Source organism: Akebia trifoliata, chromosome 1 (assembly GCF_017979445.1).
Source record: "Akebia trifoliata isolate Shusen 1 chromosome 1, ASM1797944v1, whole genome shotgun sequence".
Taxonomy (NCBI): Eukaryota; Viridiplantae; Streptophyta; class Magnoliopsida; order Ranunculales; family Lardizabalaceae; genus Akebia; species Akebia trifoliata.
In genome coordinates this window covers 6,214,339-6,239,594 of record NC_141375.1, presented here as the reverse complement: position 1 = coordinate 6,239,594, position 25,256 = coordinate 6,214,339, and the positions used below count along the sequence as shown (strand labels likewise).

At 33.3% G+C, this 25,256-nt stretch overlaps 1 protein-coding gene across 2 annotated transcripts; it reads right to left on the bottom strand.

Moving 5' to 3' along the window:
* Positions 1 to 7,565: 7,565 nt before the first annotated feature.
* On the bottom strand, positions 7,566 to 24,323 carry LOC147410555 (Transducin family protein / WD-40 repeat family protein). Of its 2 annotated transcripts, none has more exons than XM_086436721.1 (14): positions 24,181 to 24,323; positions 23,849 to 24,076; positions 20,084 to 20,200; positions 19,395 to 19,558; positions 19,210 to 19,288; positions 18,905 to 19,087; positions 18,712 to 18,810; positions 9,406 to 9,574; positions 9,176 to 9,282; positions 8,897 to 9,036; positions 8,719 to 8,791; positions 8,239 to 8,351; positions 7,977 to 8,094; positions 7,566 to 7,887 (listed from the first exon to the last, which is right to left on the bottom strand). In XM_086436721.1, the coding sequence occupies exons 3-14, from the start codon at positions 20,129 to 20,131 to the stop codon at positions 7,756 to 7,758; spliced, it is 1,425 nt and encodes a 474-aa protein (XP_086292847.1). In that variant the 5' UTR covers positions 20,132 to 20,200; positions 23,849 to 24,076; positions 24,181 to 24,323; the 3' UTR covers positions 7,566 to 7,755. The 2 variants fall into 2 exon arrangements, with proteins under 2 accessions (XP_086292847.1, XP_086292855.1); XM_086436729.1 differs by having other exon boundaries at positions 20,084 to 20,148.
* Between the last annotated feature and the right edge of the window lie 933 nt (positions 24,324 to 25,256).

Sequence of the window (25,256 nt, the reverse complement as noted above, 5' to 3'; positions counted from 1 at the left end):
GTGTGGATTACTTTAACGGAAGCTTGAAGCTACTGGAGTTACTGATTTACTAGGTTTCTAGAATATGGTCAAAACAGTGGGAGTGAAAAGTGAAAAAATGTTATATTTGAAAAGAAACGTAATGATCAACCAACATATTTTATTCTGCAACCTTTACCTCATTTGGTGGCTTTACCAATACGTACAATCGTTGTAGAAGAAAATGCAACAATCCAACCAGAACCCAATCCTCAAGCGGTAGTGGTCCTAGTTCCACAACCAATCATTCCCATTAAGTGATATACCCGAAAACGTAGATCTGCTATAACAGACGATTGTGAGGTATAGTTTCAGGAAGAAAATATTAGCAAAAGAGATGTATTCAGAGTTTATTTGATGTTACGAAGCAACCTGTCAAGCAGTTTTGTTGAAGAATTTTATCGATGAATTAAAGATTGTGGATTCCATTGATAGACCTATTGTTATCTATTATAATAAAAAGGTTGTTACTGATTTTGCGAAGAATGAAAGAGTGATAAGAGGAAACAAGTACATCAAAATAAAATATCTTTTAGAATGTGAAAATATTCGTAAAGGATTGATTGAGATTACTAAGATAGATTCTAGCAATATGATGGCTGACCCTCTCGCAAAAGGATTCCCGCCAAAGTTTTTTAAGGAAGATATAACTCGTATGGGAGTTATCATGTCATTTGTTCATGTTATTTAAGTGTTGAGTTTATTTTATACTTGTTTTGATTTATTTAATTGTTGAGTTTATTTTATACTTGTTTTGATTTATTCATACTCTTGATAGACTATTTATTGCTGCTTAAAGAAATTAATCATGACTAGTCATTATTTATGTATTATTGTGTACACATGTTATCTTTGCCTATGAGTAGATTTACTCTTAAAGTGTTAAAAATGCTTGGACTAGATGTGACTTGGCATCACGTTAATGAAGTCTTCATTCTGGATAGAAAGGTGATGGAATATCACATGGTTGGTTGCTAGTAAGATATCAGAATGACATACGATGAGTATGAAGCTAGACACCAAGGGAATGTACATACAAACTACATTGAGGAGTGTATATTGCCCTAATACCATAAAGAAAGTTCAAGGTAAAGGTAAACTCCTGAATTTATTGAAGGTACTAATTTTGAGACCATAGAACTGTCTTAAGGCCAACAAATGAGCATTCTGTGACATCCATGATCCATCATTAGTGGTATCTTTGAATGAAGGTGACAGTTAAATATTATCTAAAATATTTTGAATAATTATTTTTCAAAAGAGTGCACTCGATTATTAAAAAGGTAACAATCCAGAGAGTTGTTTTTTAAACAAAAAGGGTATATGTGAAGGTCAAGTGGAAGATTGTTAGAATTATTATTATTATTTTCATTATTAAAATATTTCTTGTGGTCTTTTCACATATACAAATTTTATATATAAATACTGGATTGTAATTGGTTCAAAACATTAAGGGTAAAATTGAAAATCATGTTTGTAGTCTAGCATTGGTTACCAATATCAAATATGATGGGTTAGTGAATATCCTGTCAAAGTTTAAGGGATATTCACCTAATACTAGAATTCTACGATTGGTAGAAATCTAGTATCCTCTTTTATAAATAGGTGGTCGTCCCTCCCACTCTACATACGTAGATTATTCTATTATTGAGATATAGGTTCCCATCACTAAAAGTGTAGGTAGAGTTGGGGTAGTGCACCTATTCTTCGTAGATCAAGATCAACGTATTCTTCGCGGATAATTAGAAAAGTGAATCCAGATCAAGATCAACGTATTCTTCGTAGATAATCGAAAAAGTGAATCTAGGTATTTTATAATTACTATTTGAAGGATTTTTTGTGAATTTCTACTTTGAATGATTTGGAAATATTGTCATGCGAATTCTAGAATATGAGATGAGATTTTGGACTTTTTCAAAGTTTTCCTTTTTGTGCGAAATTCAAGGAATAATCATGTAATGATTAGGATAATTTTAGTCGTAAGATTAGTTTAACACATCCAATATAAATTGAAGATGATGATTGGACCATACCCTTGACCATAGTCTTTTCTATTTGACCTTAGATTTTTTCTTAGCTCGTAGTAGAGACCAATCATTTTGATTACGCGGGTTCGATGCCTAATACCTTCCGAAACTCTTAATTTGACCCCTTACCTATTTTTCTTACCCAGGAACTGATCTAGATCTATTTGGAATTATTTTTGGTTCCTAGACCTAAACTAGGTGTCAACTCCCATTCCTCAAAAAATCCCCCATTGACCAATCAGACTCCTTTTCACTATTTAGTGAAAAAAGGGTTGAGGTAATTTCAATTATAAAATTTTTCTTTCCGTTGAGACATATGGAGATTGTTAAAACTAAGTGTACTAAATTTCTTGAATTTGATCAAAATAATGGGAATGAAAAATGAATGAAGATTACATTTGAAGAAAAATGTTGTGAGCCACCAATGTGTTTTATTCGGCAGCCTTTACCTCATTTGGTGACTTTACCTATCCGTACAGTTGTTGTAGAAGAAGATGCAATAATCAAACCAAAACCCACTCCTCAAGTAGTGGTAGTCCTAGTTCCACGACCACTCATTCCCATTAAAAGATCTACCCGAGAATGTAGACCCGCTATTATAGATGATTATGAGGTGTACTTTTAGAAGTAAGATGTTATCAAAAGTGATGTAGATGATTCTTCAACATTCAAAGAAGCCATAGACTCAAATGAATCTCAATTCTAGCAGAAAGCAATAAAAGAAAAATTAAGAACTATGAAAAAAAAATGAAGTATGGGAACTAACGACACTTTTAGAAGGTTGTAAGATAATAGAATGTAAATGGATTTTCAAAAGTAAAAGATATTTAAAAGATAAGGTCAAGAGATTTAAAGTAAGGCTTATGGCGAATGATTTTAGGCAAAAGCCAGATATTGACTTTAGTAAGACTTATTCTCCAATTTCTTCTAAAGATTTACTATGGATTATCGTGGTAATAGTGGCACACTATAATTTAGATTTAAATCAGATGGATGTAAAATTACATTTTTGAATGGTGAACTGGAAAAGGAGATTTACATGACACAACTTGATGATTTTAAAATTGATAAAAGGGAACGTCTTGTCTACAAGTTGAAAAGATCAATTTATGACTTGAAACAAGCATCAAGATAATAATACTTAAAATTTGATCAAGTGGAAACTAGATACAGTTTTTAAAAAAAATGTTGTCGACAAGTGCACATATCTCAAGATGAGTGGGAGTCGATTCATTATTCTTGTGCTCTATGTTGATAATATATTACTAATAAGCAATGATGTTTGTCTCTTGTGTGATACAAAAAAATTCTGTAAAATTTTTTTGACAATAAAGATATAGGGGATGCTCAATATGTTCTAGGGATTAAAATTCATATAGATAGACAAGCTGGATTTTTAGGTTTATCATAGAGAACATAAATAGAAAAGTTGCTCAAAAGATTTGATATGGATAAATATGCCTCGGTGAGGCACTTATGGTGAAAAAAGATATATTTAGCCAAGATTAGTATCCTAAGAACAAGATTGAGAAGATGGAAGTCGATGCATCAGAATATGCCTCAACAGTCGATAGCCTTATATATGCAATAATTTGCATCCGACTCTATATCAGTTTCATTGTTGGTAAGCTTGGGAGATATCAACAAAATCCTGGTATTGCTTATTAGAGAGTAGTAAAAAAATTATTTTGATATTTGCAAAGAACAAAAGACTTTATGCTAGTATACAAAAAATTGAGTGTGTTTCGAGTTGTTGGTTATTCTGATGTGGATCATGCTAAATGTCATGATAGCTTAAAGTCTACTTCCGGTTATATTTTCATGTATGCTCATGGAGTTATTTCATGGAGAAGCTCAAAATAGATCATTCTGATATATTCGACTATGTATTCATAGTTCATTGGATGCTAGAAACAACCCGTCAAGTAGTTTGATTAAAAAAGTTTATCTGTGAATTAAGGATTGTGAATTCTATTGATAGACCTATTGTTGTTTATTGTGATAACAAGGCCGCTATTGATTTTGCAAATAATGAAAGAGTGATCAGAGGTAATAAGTACATTGAAATAAAGTACCCTTCAGTATGTAAAAATGTTCGTAAAGGATTGATTGAGATTGCCAAGATAAATTCTAATAATATGATAATTAACCTTTTCACAAAAGGACTTCCACCAAAGGTTTTTAAAGAACATGTAACTTGTATAAGAGTTATCATATCATTTATTCAAGTTATTTAAGATTGAGTTTTTTTTATATTTGTTTTTGATTTATTTATACTCATGATAGACTATTTATTGTTGCTTAAAAAAATTGATCATGATTAGTCATTATTTATGTATTGCGTACACATGTTATCATTACTTGTGAGTAGATGTACTCATAAGTGTTGAAAATGTTTGGGTTAGACGTGACTTAGCATCATGTTGATGAAGTCTTCATTTTGAATAGACAGGTGATGGAATATCACATGGCTGATTGCTAATAAAATATCAAAATGACATACGATGAATGTGAAGCATGACACCTAGGGAATGTACATATACATAGAGACTACATTGAGCAGTGTACATTGCCCTAATACCACAAAAAAAAGTCACGTAAAAGTAAACTCTTGAATTCATTGATGATAATAATTTTTGAGACCATGAAACTGTCTTAAGACTAACAAATGAGCACTTTGTTATATCCATGATCTATCATTAATGATATCTCTGAATAAAGTTGATAGTTAAAGATTATCTGAATTGTTTTGAACAATTATTTTTCAAAAGAGTGCACTCAATTATTCAAAATGTAATAATCCAAAGAGTCATTTTAAACAAAAGGTATATGGAAGGCCAAGTGAGAGATTGTTGGAATATTATTATTATTTTCTAAATTAAAACTAGTTTGTGGCCTTTTCGCATATACAATTTTATATAAATACTGGACTGTAATTTATTCAAAACATGAGGGTAAATTTGAAAATCATACTTGTGGTCTAGCATTGGTTACCAACATCAAATATGATTGGTTAATGAACGTCCTATCAAAATTATAAGTGGTATTCACTTAATACTAGAATTCTATGATAGGTGAAAAAACCTAATATCCTATTTATAAATAGGTAGACGTCCCCCCCCCCCCCCCCTTCTTTATACAAAATTTTCTATTCTTGAGATAGAGGTTCCTATCACTAAAGGTGTAGGCAGACTTAAGGTAGTATACCTATTTTTCATGAATTGAGATCAAAGTATTCTTCGTGGATTATTAGAAAAATGATTCCAGGTATTTTATGTTTATTATTTTTTTAGATTCGATTATTATGTTTTGTTCAAAATCAAATCTTAGATCCATGTTCATTAACATATAGTTTTTTCTCAACACTCCGTAGCCAGATCCACCACGGTCGGTGGTTCATCATTTTATGATCCTCTCTATGCTTGGATTAGGGTTGAAAGAGGTGCTAGGGTTTTTTGCGCTCGGATTGATAATGAAAGAGGTGGGATTAGGATTTTTTTTCTGTATTTCAGAATGAAAAGGGAAGGTCTTGTTGTTGATAAACAAAAACCAAAATAAAGTTGGGGATTTGCAAATATGTTGCGTCCTAAAAGCAGGCTTTTTTACCATTTTTTTATATTACCGTTGGGCCAAAATCTAGCCGTTGGAGATTTGAGATTTATTCGAACCCATATTCAATTTAAGTTTATATTTGAGTAAAACTCAATTTGATACGGGTTTCAATAAACGGCTCAAGGGATGAAAAGTTATCTTTTTAATCAAATTTTGAATTTGAGTATAGGTTTGAGTAAGGGATGGAGATGGCCTTAGAGTGACAATGTGATAATCCAATGGGATCAACGAGCTATTTTAAGATTTTAGATCTCAAAATTGAAATTTGTGGGTAGGGGACGTGCTGCGTGCGGGCCAGAGAGAAAATTTCTCTCTATTATTGATGTCATTTGTGCCACATGTTAAACGCCTGTTGGGTTGTGAGCAAAAAAACATTTGATTGTTGGGTGTGGCTTTTCCTCTGTCCAGGCTCTGTGTTTTGTCAACTCCAAAGGCTTTACTTCTTGGGAAGGTCTAAGTGTGCTTAATCTTCTTCTAGAGGACGTTTTATATCTAGACATGGTCTTATAGACTCGATCTTCCCTAAATATGTTGTATTCTTGTATAAGAGCTTGTGAGCTTGATTTTCTATAATGACTAAAGTAAGCCTTCATGATAAAAATGATTTAATAGTGGAAAAAGATTGGAGAGCTTGATCTTCTCTAGAATCAGAGTTAAAGATCTTTAAGATAAATGATGTAGAACCCCAATAATGTTCATGTTTGTTACTCAAGGGAGTCTAATATCTAGGAAAATTGTGTTTGCATGTAATGAATAGCAAATATGTTTAACAAAACCCAAAATGAGACGAATGGGCACTAAAAATCGGGACAGGATTTCTTTCCAAAATAACCGGATACCTCTTTCCCACATCTCAAAACTCTGTTCTTTCCCACCAAATGATGTTTTTCAGTTTATCAAGCAAAAAAAGGCTAGGAGAAAACAGTTGTCCGTCTGTCTCAACTCTCAACCAGAATTCAATCGAGTTAACAAAGAGGCGTCCTTTTTGGATGAGAAACAAGTGAAGAGAGACGATATATCATTTAACTTATTTTCAAATTTATTGCAAAATGAATTAGGCTTACGTGACTACGTAAGATTTGAGTTATCGGATCCACATCTATTGTCACTTCCCACATTGGCAAAATAACACCACAGCTCTCTAATGTTCATGGCCTAAACCAAATTTTAGGAAGATAAAACACATTTTTTTTGGCTCCAAAAATGGCCGACCACTACACTTTGAAATTTCAAATTCAATTCCAATAATGAAAAATATCTTTTCAATTTTTTTTTTTAAGTTATTGAAACTTTGTGATCTACGTCCAGCTGAACATATTTTAGAAGTTGAAGATGCCTGATTTCAATATTTCACTTTTTATTTCAATAGATTTGACCCACCAAACAAATTATTGATATTTTAATATATTGTATATTGTATCTCTAGAGGCACTTCAAGGGTATTACCATATAATAATGTTACCATTACTATATTTTATCAAAATCCAAAGGCCTCCGATAACTACAAACAGTTCTTAATTGACACCTTTAATCACTAGTAAAAAATATATTTGACTGTATTCTTAACACTTGAAACATGATAAATTCTATAATTTCAACAATATTTTATTTTCTTACCACTGAGCCCTTTAATAATAACCAATGTCTCATTAGATTCACAATTTCTTAGCACATAAAACTAACAAAATGTACTTGTGAAAAATTAACTAATAAAAGTGGATAAAGTGAAGCTCAGTATGCATGATTCCCATATTTTGAAATCTGGTTCTAACATTTTGGGAGCGGGATTCAACAAAGGATACACTCTCAAAGTGTCGGACCAAGTTTTGGGGTGAGAATACCCCTTGCAAAAGAATTTACCACAAATGTATGTATACCAAATAATCAGGAACTAATGCAAATCCAAGCTAATACCAATGCAGACATTATTTCAAATAGAAGAAAAAGAAATCTTTGACATTTTGCAAGTAATAACTTACTTATAGAATAGCTCATGAAAACATTGTAGCTTTTCAAGAAAATTTTAAATGCTACAAACCATCTCGATGATCTGTGGTGGTGGTGGTACTGCCAATATTCACATCACAACCTAATAATTTTAAGCTTCGGCCGATGGAAGAGTACTTTCGACGTTAGAGGGCATCAAGGCATTGAAACCATCTGCAGCGGTAGACAAGATCATTCCTGGGACCTGAGTATGCCAATGTAGTTCCTTCAAGTCTTTTTGACCCTGTTCAACATTCCAAATAGAATTTTAACACACATAACAAAACTTTGGACAGTTAAATTGTTCTACAAAGAGAAGCCAAGAAAAATAACCTGATGAACAAACAGCAGTTGTGGTGGCAAATCTTCGGGGGCATTCACTTGCGCTTTCATTCTAGCTTTGAATTCAGCCTCTTCTTCCTCGTCTCTCTCCAATGAAAGGTCCCAAATCCTGAGATTAAAGAAAGAAAATTTTGAAGTCGAACTAAATAAAGGATTTCTGCCCTTCTATTTTACTTTTCTATTAGGTATTATCAGTTTTGTCATCTTTGGATAATTATTATTGGTATCTATATATGCAATATATATTTCTTACGTTAGCTGATTGTCTCCTGATGAAACTGCCAAGGTGGATGATTCATGTGGACTCCATTCAATGGAGGTGATCGGGTGTTTATGGTATTCGAAATGTGCCACAAGAGAGTCACCCTGGATACAAAAAAAAAGAACGGTAAATAACGAATCTGAAAACATAATATTCTTTCGGGTCATTCAATTGTCCGCGAAAAAACAAAAAAAAAAACTATACTTCTTGTGATTATTATGTTATATGATCAGAACTTTTTATTTTTTTATAGGTGAGATCAGGAAAAAAATTATATTAGAAGAAACAAAAAGAAATTACATAGGTCAGACATACATCTCCTGGAGGTTCAGAAACCATCACCATCTATTTTATTTTATTTTTTCTTTTAATATGACAATCTTTATAAGCATGCACATTCCTTAACAAAAACATTTTGATAGATTCATATCCCTTATTTGTGAAAAAAGAAACCGAATTCCAAAGTACTACCTGAAGCAATCTAAGATCACGAATAGAAAATGTACCATCATCACTTCCAGAAGCCAACATACAGGTAGCCAGCCTGTTCGTAATTGGGATCGAACAAGTGCGGTCATTATAAAGAATATGAACTAAAATAACACAGAAAAATCCGTGAAAATAGAGAAAGAAATAATTTTTTAAATACCGATTCCATGAGATCACATTCACATCTGCATTATGCGCCTTTATAGAACCTGCTGGTGATTTCCCTAAACGGGTATCCCAAATTGCAATAGTTCCATCCACAGAACAGGATGCAAAGACATCAGATTCTGTAGGGCTCCACTGCATGGACGAGAGAGTAGACAACTTTCGTTAAGAAATATAAATACAAGATTTAAAGCCAAACAGAAAAGAATAGTAATTAGGACACTGATTAAAGACTAAACAGAACAATGTGTTGGTTGACAAATTAGTATGTTACTTGGAGGTCTTCAACACTCGCAGTATGTCCAATAAATGGAGTAGCATCCACATTCCATGTTCCACCAGGGGAAGGCTCCCATAAATGAATACAACTTTTGCAATCCCCTTCAAATATGAAAATTTTCTTCAAATCATTAGAAATTGTTTCTTTAGAATAAGAAATTATAAGTTCAAGCTCATCTAAAGAAAAATTCAACTCAACAGATATAATAAAATTATGAACCATACCAGATACAAGTCTTCCAGGAACCACAGGATTCCAATCTAAAGCATAGCCTTCGTCTTTGTGTCCACCATATATGAATAATGGAGCCTGTGAAAGTATGGTAGAAGCTCCTGTGCTAACTTCCACTTCAGTTTCTGCTAAAGTATTTAAATGAGAGCTGAAGTCCCAGATCTGCATAGAAAAAAGTAGGTAATACAAAATTATATATTAGAACCATGAATGGTCACTATAAGTAGCTCTTATATTTCTTATAACCCATTTCCATTTGTCTTCCGTCATTGATGAGTGCAGAAAAACACATGTAAGGGTAGTTAGAAGATACTAATAGCACTTTTGTAATAAGTTAGCTTGAATATATAAGAGAGAATTAGAGACAGAATCTCTTAAATTCATTTTTCCCAAAAGTTCTCTTCTCTAACACTCTAACTTCAGGGATAAAGTCTTCTTGGTATCAGAGCAGTGGATCCAAAGGATGTGTGTAAAGCAAAGCAAAAGACAAAAACCAAGCAAAGAAGCGCAACCATTTCCTGCATTCAGATGACGTCAGCAGCAGTAATAATGACATCATTTAACATGATGTTGATGCTCTGAGCGCAACTCGTTTACTGCATTCAGATGACATCAGCAGCAGTAATAATGTCATCATTTAACATGCTGTTGATGCTCCAAGCTCAAATGTGAATGTGTTTTTGAAGAGATCTTGATTATAGACAATTAATGCCTCAAGTTTCATGTGATTTGGATCAGTTTTGAGTAAGATAAGGAATTTTTAGTGAAAAATTAATAAAACACTGAAAAATACAGATCTGCTGTTTCCCAACCATCAGGTTCAGACCAAAATATTTTTCTGAGTTTGGCTCGAAGAGGTGTGGTCTTTTCTTTATCTTGTGGTTGCAAGTCATTTGGATACTTATTGAAGCCTCGGTGATCGCTTCTTCAGCTCCCTTTTTCTGGCTTTTGGCAAAATATGACTTCTTTTTTTATAGAAATCATCAGAGATTGGGGGTTTGTGGTGTATTGAAGAAAGGGTGTCATGTGTATGCAATCCAGTGAAGCGTGTGACCTCCGTGGAGCTTAATATTGTGCATACTCCTAATCCAAAATTTTGTTGTGGATCAACAAAAAACATCACCAACTCGACTCCAAAGTATGAACAATTTCCAGAAAAGTGACCATTCATTAATTGGGTAAGTTCAAAAACTAAGGGAGTTGATGATGATTGAGGGACTAAACTTGGTTGTCTTCCTCTCATCTTAGTTTTCCTTTCTCCATGGTGATTCAGGGGATCCCAACTATGTTATCGCCTTGGCTGATGCAGTTTTGTAGGGAGGCGGGTCTCAAGAATTTCTAAAAATTGTTATACCCTAATCCTACGTAAATACCCAAAAGAAATCATGATCCAAATGAAGATAATCTTAATCAACTTACAATTCTAATCTAAAAGATAATCTTAATCTAAATCAATTTGAATTTATCAAAGAAAATCTATAAAAAGACATTTCCCACTCCAACATTCGTATGCAATCTTGAAGCCCAAGAGAAACCCATCCAAACTTCCCAAAACTTCAATTCAATATCCACACCTTACGCCTTTATTTTCAACCAGAAAACACTCAGGAAAGCCATCAAATCATTGTCAACACTCGCAAACCATCAAGAAAATTTTCATTTTTGAGTTAGGAATAGTTGTCCAAGAATAACGCAAGGAATCGCCGTATTATTTACAGATTTGTTAGGGAACTGGAACTGCAATCAACAAGTTTTTGAATTTATTTTTCTAGAGTTAATGTCTTTTTACAATGTAGACATTTTTTATTAATAGTAGAGAGCAGCTTTCACCAAGCGAGATTGGTGCCTGACACTTTCCAATCCCGTAACCTAATCCCCATACCAATAATCTCTATTGTAAATCGATTTGAATTCTATTCGGAGTCAACTTTTGGTTCTTAGACCTAGAACTAGGGGAAGACTCCCATTAAACCTAAAATCGGGTTTCCCAAAATCCAAAGCGGATCTACACACGAATTGAGGCGCTTTCAATGGCGACTGCAATGAAGACCTTTGAGGATCAAACTCGAAATTTTCAAAGATGATTACATTGCAAAAATTTGTTTTAAACTTTTTGCTCATGTGTTTTCTTTTTTACTTTTTTGTTTCCTTTTGTGGGTGTTGAAACATAGGATTTTATTTGTTTCTATATTTCCCTACTCATAACTTCATTGACCATGTTATCCTGATCTTTTTTCACATTTGGTAATGGGATCATGAGTATTTGGTGTGGAGAGATAAAATCCCCTCCCATTTGGACCGTTCATTTCGCACCAATTTGTTGGAATCTTGAGATGGACACGTGGCATTATTTGGGTGGAACTCTATCAAATAAAGAAAGAATACCATAATCCCAATTTGAGAGGATTCTTTCCTTTTAGATAATTACTTTATTTGGATAAAGGTAAATATGACAATTGTAATTTAATTAGAGTTAGGGCTCCTATTTTAGGTTTAGGATTTTTCTATTTAAATGGGTAAAAAGACATTGTAAAAGGAGGAGTAAAAAGGGAGAGGAGAAGAGGGAGTTTCGAATTGGGGGAGAAGGCAATCATGTAATATTGGATTCAAAATATAATGTGAAATGGCTCCTCGAACCCGTAAATGTAGGCACCTTCGTCAAATCATGTAAAACATCTCTTGTGTTCTCTATTTGATCTTTATTTCTATATAATTATATGATTTGTGTGTGAAATCTTGATGGGGATTAAGCTCTACTCTTGAGATGGGTTAGATTTAAAAAAGTTCAGTATTTTAGCCTCGTTCATTGCGGGAAACGAGCCCTACTCTTAGGGTTGACTATGTTTGAAAACAAAAGGTCTTGGTTCCTCCCAAGGAACCAAACTTAACCTCTGTGGTCGACAAGTACACAAAATGGGAATTCGACATCTTTGTCGGTTGATCAGTGCAAAAGATGGAAATGGAAAGATTTGGTTCCTCCCAAAGAATCAAGCCTGACCCCCAGGTTGGTCGATTTATTAGATGGAAAGTCTTGGTTCGGTGGAAGATTAGATTTGTGTTAAAGACGGATCAAAGTAAACTTAGGAGCTCATAAATTGAATCAAGGATGGTGTTTTTAGAGGTAATTTTTGTAATTTACGTCAAGCTACCAGAGATTCATCGATGATCCTCGAGATCTCAACCCAGATCTAGATCACATCCACACGAACCATACAAATAACAGAAAATCATAGAAAAAATAAAGAACACGAGATTTTTATGTGGTTCAGCAAAAATGTCTACATACACAGGCTTGAAGAGCCATTCCACTATAATATTTTAATATTACATGATTTTCCCCTCCCTTTCCAAATCCCCATTTTCCTTTCCTCATTTTCTCCTTATTTACAACGACTTTTACCCCCTTTAAATAGAAAAACCCTAAACTTAAAATAGGAACTTTAATTCTAATTAAATTAGAATTGTCATATTTACCCATATTCAAATAAATAAATTATCTAAAAAGGGATAATCCTTACAAATTGGGATTCTGCCCTAAATAGATAGAGTTCCACCCAAATAATGGCACATGTTTGCCTCGAGATGCACGTCGATTGGAGTGAATGAACGATCCAGATGGACGTGGATTTTTATCTCTTCCACACTTGATATTTAAGTTTCTTTTTCTAATAAGGGTTCCTTGGTTTGACTTGTCACAACCATTGGCGTAAAATAATGGTAATGATAAATCGATATTGTTCCTAATCTAGCATATGTACTTCGTTCCATTAAGGTTGACCTTAGAACAATCAATGGATCATAGTAGATAAGGGTATCAATGGATAATCGAAACACCGAATCTGAATTCAAAAAATCGAATATTATCCGATATTTTTGGATATTAGATTCGAACTCGGATAAATTTATTTATTTGAAATCTTATAGGATATGGATATGGATTTGAATATTGATATATCGAATCCAATAACATCCGATCCGAACTAATATTTACATATTATTTTATTTATTTATTATACAATATAATATAAAATATAAAATCTTAAAAGGTTTTTTCCTCTTCAATCTCTATTCTCTCTACATGAGTCTCCACATTATTTAGGTTTTGAGAATGTGAAAGCCACCATTTTTGTCAAACCATCATCTTTTCCAAAGATTTTCGTTATATTTTCCAACGAATTCCGTCATCATTTCCAGCGAGCTCCATTTCCAGGTAAACCCTCTCCTCTCTCTCTCTCTCTCATCTTAAACCTTGATCCAGATTCGAGCTCAAACTCTCTCCTCTTAAAACCCTAAGCCCCCTTTGTAGAAAACCCCATTTTTTTAATCCAAAAATTAATTTTCTTCTATTTCCCCCAAAAATCTTATCTTTCCTTGAGGCTTTAAGGTTGAAGTAAATTGAATGCCAAAGGTGGTAGATGTCTGATTTTGAAGATGAAAGGAGTGAAATTTTTTTGAGAAAAAATTAAAATCAAAGTTATTATCTACAATTGAAGTGAGGGCATTCTTCATTTTTTATTTTTTAAACTTTCCCTTAAAATCCTATGGTGCTTTGATGGTTTAAAGAGGTGTTTGAAGATTACATGTTTTATTGAAAAAAACTAATTCTGAGAAGGAAAATCAAGGGGTTTTGGTCGAATTTGGGATCGATTTCCTTGTTAAACGAATCGAATATCTGAGGTTTTTGGTCGAATTTGGGATCGATCTCCGAGTTAAATGAATTGGATATCCGATACAATAATCGGATTCGAATTCGAATACTTATTCAGAATATCTGTCGGATTCGAATATCAATTTTTTTTTCGGATTCAGATATAGGGGATTAGGGGTATTTGAACCGATTAGTATCCCTTGACAGCCCTAGTACTAGAGACAGACTTTCGAGTCAAGCAAAAACGATGTAAAACACCTTGTAGGTTCAGTAAGGTGAAAGTGCCTCAAAAGTCGAAAGATGTTGGGAATCGATTCCGCCCGGTCTCTACCACAATTCATTAACAAGTTTTAGGGTCAATCATGTTTTCGAGTCAATGGTTACTAAAACGCATCGATCCGTGTGCAAACCTGCCTTGAAGTTTGGGAAACCTGATTTTAGGTTTAATGGGAGCCGCCACCTCGTTCTAAGTCTAGGAACCGAAGGTTGACTTTGAACGGTATTCAGGTTGGTCTCGTATGGGGATCAAGTTATGAGATTGGAAGGTATTAGATAGGAGTGTCAATGGGTACCCATTTAACCGAAACCAGAATCGAAAACCCTGGTTCCCTTTTCATTGGAACCAATTAGAGTCGAGTCTAAAATGGAACCGAACTGATAAGAATCGAAGCCATTAGGTTCTATCCAACAAGTACCCATGGGTACCTGAAACCAATTAATTTTGTTATTTCTTTTTATAGAATAGATGAATTAAGGTATTCTTTTATTTCAAAATTAAAGCATGTTGCATTAAGTTCTTTAATTTTTATATAAATTATCGATTGCAACTTAAAATGAGCTCCCTTCTAAAAATATATTAGTTTTAAATAAGATAAATTTTATTTTTGAAAAAATCACTTAGTATAACAAATTTTTTTTTTATCGATAAAGATGATCTATTGATAATAAAAAAAAGGGGGGGTCAAGATGACCACCCAAAACAAAACGAAGATACAAGACAAAGAAACCAACAAAACAAAAGAAAGGGAAAACAAAACAGAGATTTGACCCCCAAGTTACTCTTGTTGTAACGCATACACCATGTCCCAACGCACGACAAAGTCTTCAAAGAAGACCCCTTTGAAATCTTTATAAAGTTTACTCCAAGAAAACAGGAACTCCAGAACAGAAAGAACTAATATTTCCATTGAAGAGACTTTCCCCTCAAAGATTCAATGATTACGGTCTTTCCAGATACCCCAATAAATTGAAAATGGAGTCAAGAACCAAAGAATTCGTTTAGAAAACGAGAATGAAGCTCCCCACGCCAACTAAGAATCCAACATCACCTTAACTGATCGAGGAAAACACTTAGTATAATAAATTATAACTAAGTTTAATAATTAATATGTTAATTTCTAGAAAGGAAAAAGGTTTTATAATAATTTAAAATGCTTTTTTTTTTCTCATTCAATTCTTGAGAACAAAAACGATGGGTACCTAGGTTTTTTGGCGGTCTTGGTTCTGGTTTCATTTATTTTAGAACCGGAATTGACAAAAATTGAAACCGAATTACATATAATGGTTATGGTTCTAAGTTCTTTGGGAACCGACCCATTGACACCCCTAGTGTTACGTACCAATCTTACTCGGTAAAAGTTGATCTCAACTATTACCAAAAAATAGTCTATATTGCAAAAAACACCTAAACTCTGGAAAAAAAAATCCAGAAATTTACCTTGTTGATTGCGGCTACGAGTTCCTTGAAAATTTATAAATAATGTGTTAATTCCTTGCATTGTTCTTGAGCAACTATTAGCTTCCAGATTTGATTCCAAACATGATAATGAAATTTTAATGATTTCCGAGTGGTGAGTATGATTTGATTGATTTGATGACTTTATTAAATGTTTTCTAGTTGAAAATCAAGGCCTAGGGTGTGGATATTGAGTTGAGGCTTTGATTTTTTCAAGTTTTGGGAAGGTTTTTGGAAAGTAAGATTGGATTTATCTGGGAGTTCAAGATTGCACCCGAATTTTAGAGTAGGAATGTGCTTTCATAGATTTTCGTTGATAAGTTTAAGTTAGATTCAAATTGGTATAGATTAGGATTATGTTTTATATAAGTTTAATTAGATTTTGAGATTATTTTTTGATTACGATTATCTTGATTTGGATTAGGATTTGATTTGTTTTGAAAATTTACATAGGATTAGGGTTTAAGAATTTTTAAAAGATCTTGACCCCTCTCCCCAAAAATGGATTGGTCAAGGCATGGGGGTCTCCCTTAAATGATTCTTTGGTGAGCCCCACTTAAGTGAATGCCCACAAAACTTGATTAAGTATAAATAAAGTTTATTAATTGATTAAACTCTACTTTTTTAAGATTCTTAAAAATTTTCATCATTGCTTTCAAACTTTTAATGTTTGTTTCAAATTTTCCCAATTTTGAATTTGTCAAGTTGGAGACAAATTACCATTTTGCCCTTAAAAAAGATTTTTTTGCTTCTGGAGGTCATTTTTTCAAGGTTTTGGGGGGTTTTAGAATGAATTTTTTGTGAGGAATTCAAAGGAAATGTACATAAAGTTTGTCATTCATTGCTTTTGGAAGTGAAAGGGTGTTAACCTCATGAGGGGCATTTTGGTAATTTTGTCAAATTTTGTGACTTTCGGAATGAATTATTTTGGTTTCGAGTTGTCATTTCATGTGTTTGAGAGGTTTTCCTAAGTGTGATATAGTCTCTAAGGGCGTTGTAGTGTCAGGGGTACTTTGATAATTTGACAAATTTTGTGAAAAGTTTCTTTTGGTAGTGAAATGATGCTTTTTATTTCTCAAGTCATATTTTCTTAGCGTAGCGTGATTTTTAAAGCTTCTTCGATGTAGAATATCTTCATCCAAACCATGAAACATAACCAAAGACCAATAATATCTCGTAGAACATTTGATCATCATCGAGAACTACTCCAATCGGGTTGGCAAGTTATTAATTAAGCGAGTGCAAAAATGGGGTGTCTACAATGGCCTTTCTAGATTGTTAGACTAGGTGCATTAGCCCCTTTAACAGAAAGGCAATAAAGCCTATTTTTGATAATAAACTCCATACTTCTCAGATGATTCCTTCTTTTCTTCTCAAAGAAAAATCGTATAATGTTAAAATTGCCCCTAAACAACATGGTAAATCGGGCCCCCAAACAGTACTATACGAATTGGTACTAAACATCCCTCCAGTAATAGTACAAGCTCCCATAGCAATGGCATATTTTGGTTCAGGCATTCACTCATATAATCTCACTAAAGGAGCCATTTTCATTGTTACTGTATCGGCTATTAAAATTAGGTCCACTTGCCTAGGACTAGATCTTGGTACCGGTCCATAACAATCAAAGTCATCCCACAATCCTGTGTTTCCATTAAAAAATTGAGATCTATACTTCCTACCTAAGGGCTTACACACCCATAAAAAAACCAAAGAAAACTCCTTGAATGATGAACATTGAATGATATTGTTATAAAAATATGTTCCTACTAAAATATCATCCACAATTTCAAATCTCTTACTCCACATGATAAAGAACCCCCTAGCTATCGAAGGTTGGAAAGTAAACCCCACATTCTTGTTCCTCAATCATTCATGCTCATCTTAATTTTTTGCAAACACACAGTTGTTGGACTACAAAAAGTAATCAATGAGTTTACCACTTCTATTCCGTCCTTGATACTAAGCTTTTTATAGTTTGTGATAACAATTTCATCTTCACTACATGAATTGCATTCTTTCCCTCTTTGTCTACCTACCGACATCTCAACAAGGTTTATACTAGAAATCGGCCTTTGGACTTTCTATTTTCCTCACTAAGCTAGACTTGAAATCATGCTTTTTAAGTTCGCTCACCCTCCTCATGAGCATATGACCTCTCTTCTTCCTCACTCTCTAACCTATTGGTTGGATCTTTTTCCCCACCCTCATTCCCCTTGAAAGAACTTATCCTTAAAATCCACTTCCTTTAATATGTGTGGTTTGCGTGAATTCCATCAGGTTTCATAACCACTTTTTTTAATGATAAATGTTCATAATCACTTTTACTACCATAGATTTGAGTAACTCCACCTATGTCTCCTCCTCATTTGAATAGAACAACCCAATTCTAAACAAATCCAAACTACATTCAACATCTTAACCAATTCAGCTTCTCCAAAATTTCAATAATTTTATGAATCTTACTTAACCAACAAAAAATCTTACCATTTTGGACTATCATCATTTTTTCCATTTGTTGGGGACCTATCAAAGATTTCTAAAACTCCTGAAGATATTGAGCTTAAAATTTATTGGACCATTAGTGGTATTTGAAATTTTACCCAAATGAATTAACTACATGGCATGAGAGGCCTGCTAAAACTGAATGCTTTGTAAGCTGAATCAATTTAAAAGGAACCAAAGTGTGTTCCTAACCAGATAACCTCGTCCTCTTGTGTTTATTCCATTTTCCTAATAAGTGAATTTCTTCAGATATTTAAACATTAAAATCCCATAAAAATACACTTAGATAAATTATAAACAAATTCACGAAACAAACATTATACTTTTTTACCCTTCTATGATGTATTCAACACAAATGGAGGTTCCACATACTTTGAAAAAAAAACTACCTAAGAACATAATAAGTCTGACCTGAACATGACCGGTATCTGACCACGATGCACATATATGGGGGGTATTTTTCATTGCACGTATACGATTTACACATCCACCATGTGCCACCTTGCGTATCTGTTACATATAAAAAATATAAATAACAAATAAAACAAAGAAGATGAGAATCATAAATTGTGAACAACAATCACAACCGCATAAAAAGCATTACCTGCAAAACAGGTGGCTTATAGCTACCATTTCCCTCATTGTCGTCATCTTCATCACTACTGCTACCATCACTATCCATTTCAGAATCATTATCATCAGATCGAGTGGGCACCAGTTCGCGCCTTTTTCCAGATATTTTGGATAACTTAAATATTTCTATAGAATTCCATGAAGCTTTCTCCGCCTAAAAAACAAGAACATGTGACCTCAATATACTTTCCTTGATAAGCACTTCCAACATATGATCCAAAACTGAGATTGATTATCAATTCATAAAATCAAATCAATAAGAAACAACATAGTTACCTGAGTTCCTGCAACACAAAATACCGTGTGAGGAAACTCAGTCCGGACCAAACCAAGCGAATCATGAACTATATCGAAGCTGCGAAAATGAATTTAATTAAGAGTGATTAAAAGCTTGGAGACTTGACAAAAAACGATGATGATGGTAATAAATAGAAAAGAATTGATTTTGATATCTTGCGCACCTTAAACAAGGCCATCCAACATTAAAGGCATGTAGCGAATTGTATGCCGATGGATCACACTGTAGCTCTTCTCCTTCTTCTAATTTATCCACACCAGGTTGCCATACCTTGGCAGGCACGGACGGTATCGAAGAAGAAGAAGACTGTCCATTTTCCTTTGAGCTCTAAAGAACAAAATGATAATAACTAACATCAGATAAATAATTAAATAAATAAATCTTGTTTTAAATCAATGTTTAGATTAGGAGAAAAATTAAGACAATCTCAGCCGAACGAGCCCAAAACATTTTGAGACAATCTGAAAAATTCCCAAAACATTGAATGTTTCAAGGTCAATGTTTTGTTCCGGTCTCAGTCAAAATTGGAATGTCTCATCCATGACTAAAACCTTCAATAACAATCTTCAATAACTACCTTCGTGTAAAAACATAAACAAAACAAGAAAAATAAAAGATGGGCTGTGAAGTTTCAGATGTCGTCCACTTTTCATTGTTTTTCAGCACACCGCTGGATGCTCTTGATCCCAACCCATGGAAAATGGATGACATCTAGGCTATGTAAAAAAAGTCGACACAAATAGTTGTTCCCCAATCGCAACCCATGCAAAAAGTAATATATATATATATATATATATATATATATATATATATATATATATATATATATGTAGAGACAGAGACAGAGAGTACCTTATTTTTTCTCTTGACTTTCTTACGGTTCTTGATACTACGAACCATTTTGGTGTTGCACGACACTAACAAGAATGAAGACTGATAATTAAGGATTTGTTTAGTAAATCTTCTACCCTGCAAGTTATTTTCTTCGTAAGAGAAAGTATGACAGTTTGCCTTTACTGAGCTATAAAGATCACATATGGATGTTTAATGGAATGCATGGATCATAATCTTGTTTTCATACAATAAAGAGTGAGTTGAGGCGCTCAGCTAAAATTTTTAAGGCTACATTCATGGAATTAAAAAATATATATATTGATTTTTGCTGAGCAAGCAAGATGTGTATTAGATTACAATGTTTCAGGGGCATACCCCCCTACCATAGTCACAAAATTCTCCAAATTTATCCAAAAATTTATAAAATTCTCCCAATAAGGGAGCAGACAACAAAACAACAAATCAAAAAATTAATTGAAGATTATCGATAAATCATTTAATATGATAACATTTTTACCCTTCAACATCGAAATTTTATCTTTTTAAACCTTCAAATTTCAGGTCCAAGATAGGGGTTTTAGGGAGGTTGAAGATGAGGGGTTTTAGGAAGAAATCTAAAAAACATTGTATAATCTCTGAAATTTTGTCGAATTTTATACAATACTTATCCGAATTAACAACAATGACTTATTATTATTTTTAGTTGAGAGAGAGAGAGAGAGGACCAACATTAGAGGTTTGGGGTTTTGGCAAGAGGAACACCATCAAAATCAAACAACTTTGAAGGCAAAGAAGAAATCTAACTTCATAGATATCAAATTAAACCACAAAATTTGCAGAAACGAAAAAAATCTAGAACTTCAAATGAATTAATCACCAGACAAACCCTACCAGCAGAGAGAGAGAGTGTACCTGAGACTGAGGGGAGGCAATGAATAACAAGTGAGTATAAACCCTAACTATAAACCCTAAACAAAAGAGAAACATTTTACGCTGTGTTTGGATTGAGGGAAGGGAAGGAAAGAGAAGACTAGTTTCTCTTCACCCTGTTTGGATTGAAAGAGAAGAGAAGAGAAACAATCAAGTTTCTCCTGTTTGGTTAGGATTCATAAGAGAAGAGAAGAGAAATTATTCTTGTTAAATGACTATTATACCCTTCATAGTCTAAAGAACAAAGTTCTATTTGTACAATAATACAAAATATAAACACCTAAACTCATTTATAAAGAATATGATAAATATTTATCTTTCAACCAAATATCATACTAAGAAATTATTTTTAGTCCAAATGACAATTATACCCTTCATAGTCTACAAATAACCATTGCACTTAAAATTAATAGTAAACTTCTTTATTTAGGAAAAATTACTTAAGTGACCCTCGCAGAAGGATTTTTTTTAATGTCGAACTCACTACTATTTATTGACAAGTTCACTTTTTGTTTACTGGCGAACTCGATGCTTTTTTAATTACTATCAAGTTCATCATTTTTTTCAAATAAAAAGTTGTGAACTTGACATTGATAAAACCCACCCATTTCCAATTTTCGAGTTTTTTCGACTAAAGAACCAAACCAGCCCTAATTTACCTCTTGAGGAGAAGAAAGCAATAAAAAGTCAACTATGGCATTGTTGTTGTAGCAATCCTCGATGCCAATGTCACTCTCACCGATCTCCCTCACGTCCTCTACAACCTTCAATTCAATGCAACCGTAAATGCCAATGCAGTTGGATTGAAGGGTGTGATTGTCAATGTCAAATCCCTTGTATGGGGAGAGGTGAAAGATGTGGGATCAATTGGAGAAGTGTTTGATGTTATCTTAGGTTCTGATGTTGTTTACTACGATTACTTCTTCGAACCTCTTCTTAGTACACTTCGATTGTTCTTAAATGGAGACAATGATGTCATGTTCTTGATGGCTCATCTGAAGAAGTGTTTTGATTCCATTTACTTCAAAAAGGCGAGGAAGATGTTTGAAGTTCAGAAGATTCACTCGAATCCTTTATAAAAATTATTGAACTATGCAACTGAAAAAAAAAAAAGTGCATTAAATGGTTTGGCCAACACAAGGGGTGCTATATTTTTAATTGAGAATTGTAACTAGAAAAACTCTTTTCTTCGGGTTTTAATGTTCGGGGCTGAAACAAATTGAAGAAATCACATTAGTTTCCTCAAGATAAAAACAAACTCAATCATGCAACATAGTTAAAAGGAAAAAAAAAATTATTTTTAGAAGTATTCACAATTTTGGATCATCGGCTCCTACAAAACACATGGTGGTATAGAAGTGAAACTGAGCCAAATGGAACTTGTGTCCACATAAGGAAAAGAAAGTATCTTCTTGTTAATATATATAAACTATTCTAATATAGGACAATTGAAGCATCACAATGTCACCACTTACCACCTCTTTATAGTATTTTAATGAGTAGTAAGATAGCCACAATACTCTCCCAAGCAATAAAAGAGACACAATATGAGATTCCATCCTACTTTCAGAAATCAAGATATTAGCTACCATAGGGAATTTTTACAAGAGGGAGGAAAAGCACAGTATGCTTAATTAGATTATGTTATTAACCATTAGATACAGTGGTCTCCACTATATTTCCCAACAAACAAATAGGGTGTGTAAGCAACACCCCACCCTTACTTTTGAAATAATTAACTTTGGTCTATTATTATTATTTTTTTTGGATTGATTTGGTTTTAGGAATCTATATGTGACAAGAGAGGTATATAAATATAAACTATAGTGACTTTCATGACTAAATCTGAGACCCAAAACTTTATGTTACCTCACCATTTTATCAATGAAATTGAATCTAAATCTTTCAATATTAAGAATCATCTCAATAAAGTGAAGTTGCATCATTTCAAATTTTAGTGAACGTATCCTAGTATTGAATTTAACAAAATTACGGTTCCGGCTACCAGTTAAGGATCCAATATAAGGAATCCTGAATCATTCTACATCGATAAAGTCTACTAAACTTCATCTTATTTTATTGAGTAAAGGATACTCAGTTACAAACATAGATAGTACACAAATGAAAGCTATGGGGCATGGAGAAAATATCTTAAAACTCAAGAGAGAATGAAAAAATCCTTCTGCTACAACTTAATGAAAACTGTAAAAACACAGCATTGGATCAATCCATGACACTCAAAAGGAATTCTATTTGAAAATACATCTCAAGGAGAATCCGGTTGCCTCAATCATTATAAATGGTGAATTTTCAGGTTTTGCATCCGAGCACCAACATTACATTTTAATTATCGGTACTTTGAAAGTAATGCTCCTAAAGGTACTCCGAATGCAAGTTAGTTCAGCCCACTATCTTATAACTTTTGGCCCAGCTCCAAAACTCCTTAATGATTGATCGTCCATTAGTGAACAATACCACTTAAGAGCATGTTGGTTAATTTCCTGATACTATGTTCGTGATAGTTTCCATGTGATTTCTGGGTACTTATCTTATTTGAACTGTTTTGTGTTGCAGGGATCTCTACGCTTCGTACATTGTGGAAAGCTTGAGGCAGTAACTTTCCTTCAAGTCTACTAAGTAAATGGCTATAAACTCGTAACTATCACAGTTTTTTTTTTTTTAAATTTCCTCTGTCTTTTGTCAACAAATTAAAAGTCCCAATTATGTGTTATGTACGTACTCCTCCTTCGCTTTATCAACACTCCAATTAACAGAAACAAAAGCTAAAAAGAGAATAGGAGACTAAACATAAAATTGGACACATTAAATCAGAGAACAAAGTGGGGAACTTACAGTAGGATTCAGTGGTTCCTCCTCTGGCTTCTCTCTGAATTCAAGAACTTGATTTTCAGAATTTACTTTTAGAAACCTGAAATATGGATCTCGATTCTCTGTAGCAGAAACAGCAGCAACCGTGATATCTGCTCCACTATAGAGATGGTGACCAGGAAGGACTAGAAACTCAATTACGGGATGCTCTTCCAACACCCATAAGCATCTTCTGACAGCATCTGCAGTCCCCTGAAAATATAAACAAAACCCATATATCCAATAAAGTAAAGAATCAGAACTTCAAAATCTCTAGAAGAAAATCAGAAGAATGAGAGAGAGAGGTCGTCTCCTACTCGAGTTCGAGTTCGGCCTCCTTCGTTTTATAATCTGGACACCTCTAGGGTTTCTGAAATCTCTTTTATTACTTGGAGTGTAAGTAGTAATAACGGCCTGTCAATAGCTATTTCTTTTGGAAATTTTACAAAAGAGTGAGGACAATTTTGAAATAGAAAATATGATCTCTTCCCTTCCCTCCTCGTCTCTCCATTTTTGGGGGGAACAAAAATTTTGAGTTTTTCCCTTCTCTTCCCTCCATTTTGCCTCTCTTCCCTCCTCACTTAACAATCCAAACAGGAGAAAAGAAGAGAAAATAGCATATTTTCTCTTCCCTTCCCTCAATCCAAACACAGTGTTAAGGATCGACGTGTTGACTCAAAATTGGGGAGAGTCAAATCGAATGTGTTGAACTTATACTTGACTCAACATTACAACTCATTTGAACCAACTAACCGAGTCAACTCAAAAAATACCCAGACCGACTTTTAAAACCGATCTAGTTGTTACTTGATATTTAGGGGCGTTTCGTTTGGGTTCAAGAATCTGGTTCTGACTCATAATTGGATTCTAGAATCTAATACAACATTTGGTTCGGGTTATTGACCTGATTTTTACACAATCATAAATCATAATCATAGAAAATCATAAACAGTTCTCAGATCGTTTCTACTTATTCTCCTACTCTATCCATCTATGGCGATGTTAAAATAATAATTATAATTAATAATAATAATAGTAATAATGACGACAACACCAATCATAAATAAATTAACGACGATGATGATGATAATAACAATACCTATCAAATAATAATAATAATAACTAATATTAATGTAAATATAATTATATAAATTAATACAATAATAACTAATACAAATATAATTATAATTAATAATAATGATGATGATAACAACAATCATCATAATAATTTATAATTTTTTAGGTGAGTTTCACATGCTTTTTAATATAAAATTTACTTGAAAACTAATAGTATATGCCCTCTTTCTAAAAATCTTTGATTTTTTTCCCTCAAATATTCATTGTTTTCAATTTTTGAATAATTAGTTTTATTCTCATTTTCAATCTCAAGATG

What these genes read in the sequence shown, in the direction of transcription:
- LOC147410555 (XM_086436721.1), bottom strand. Translation starts at nt 20,131, where the DNA reads ATGGTTCGTAGTATCAAGAACCGTAAGAAAGTCAAGAGAAAAAATAAG. An exon ending in TCCTGGAAGACTTGTATCTG is followed by an intron (nt 9,283 to 9,405) that starts GTATGGTTCATA and finishes TCATATTTGAAG; the next exon opens with GGGATTGCAAAAGTTGTATT. An exon ending in CGAGTGTTGAAGACCTCCAA is followed by an intron (nt 9,037 to 9,175) that starts GTAACATACTAA and finishes TCGTCCATGCAG; the next exon opens with TGGAGCCCTACAGAATCTGA.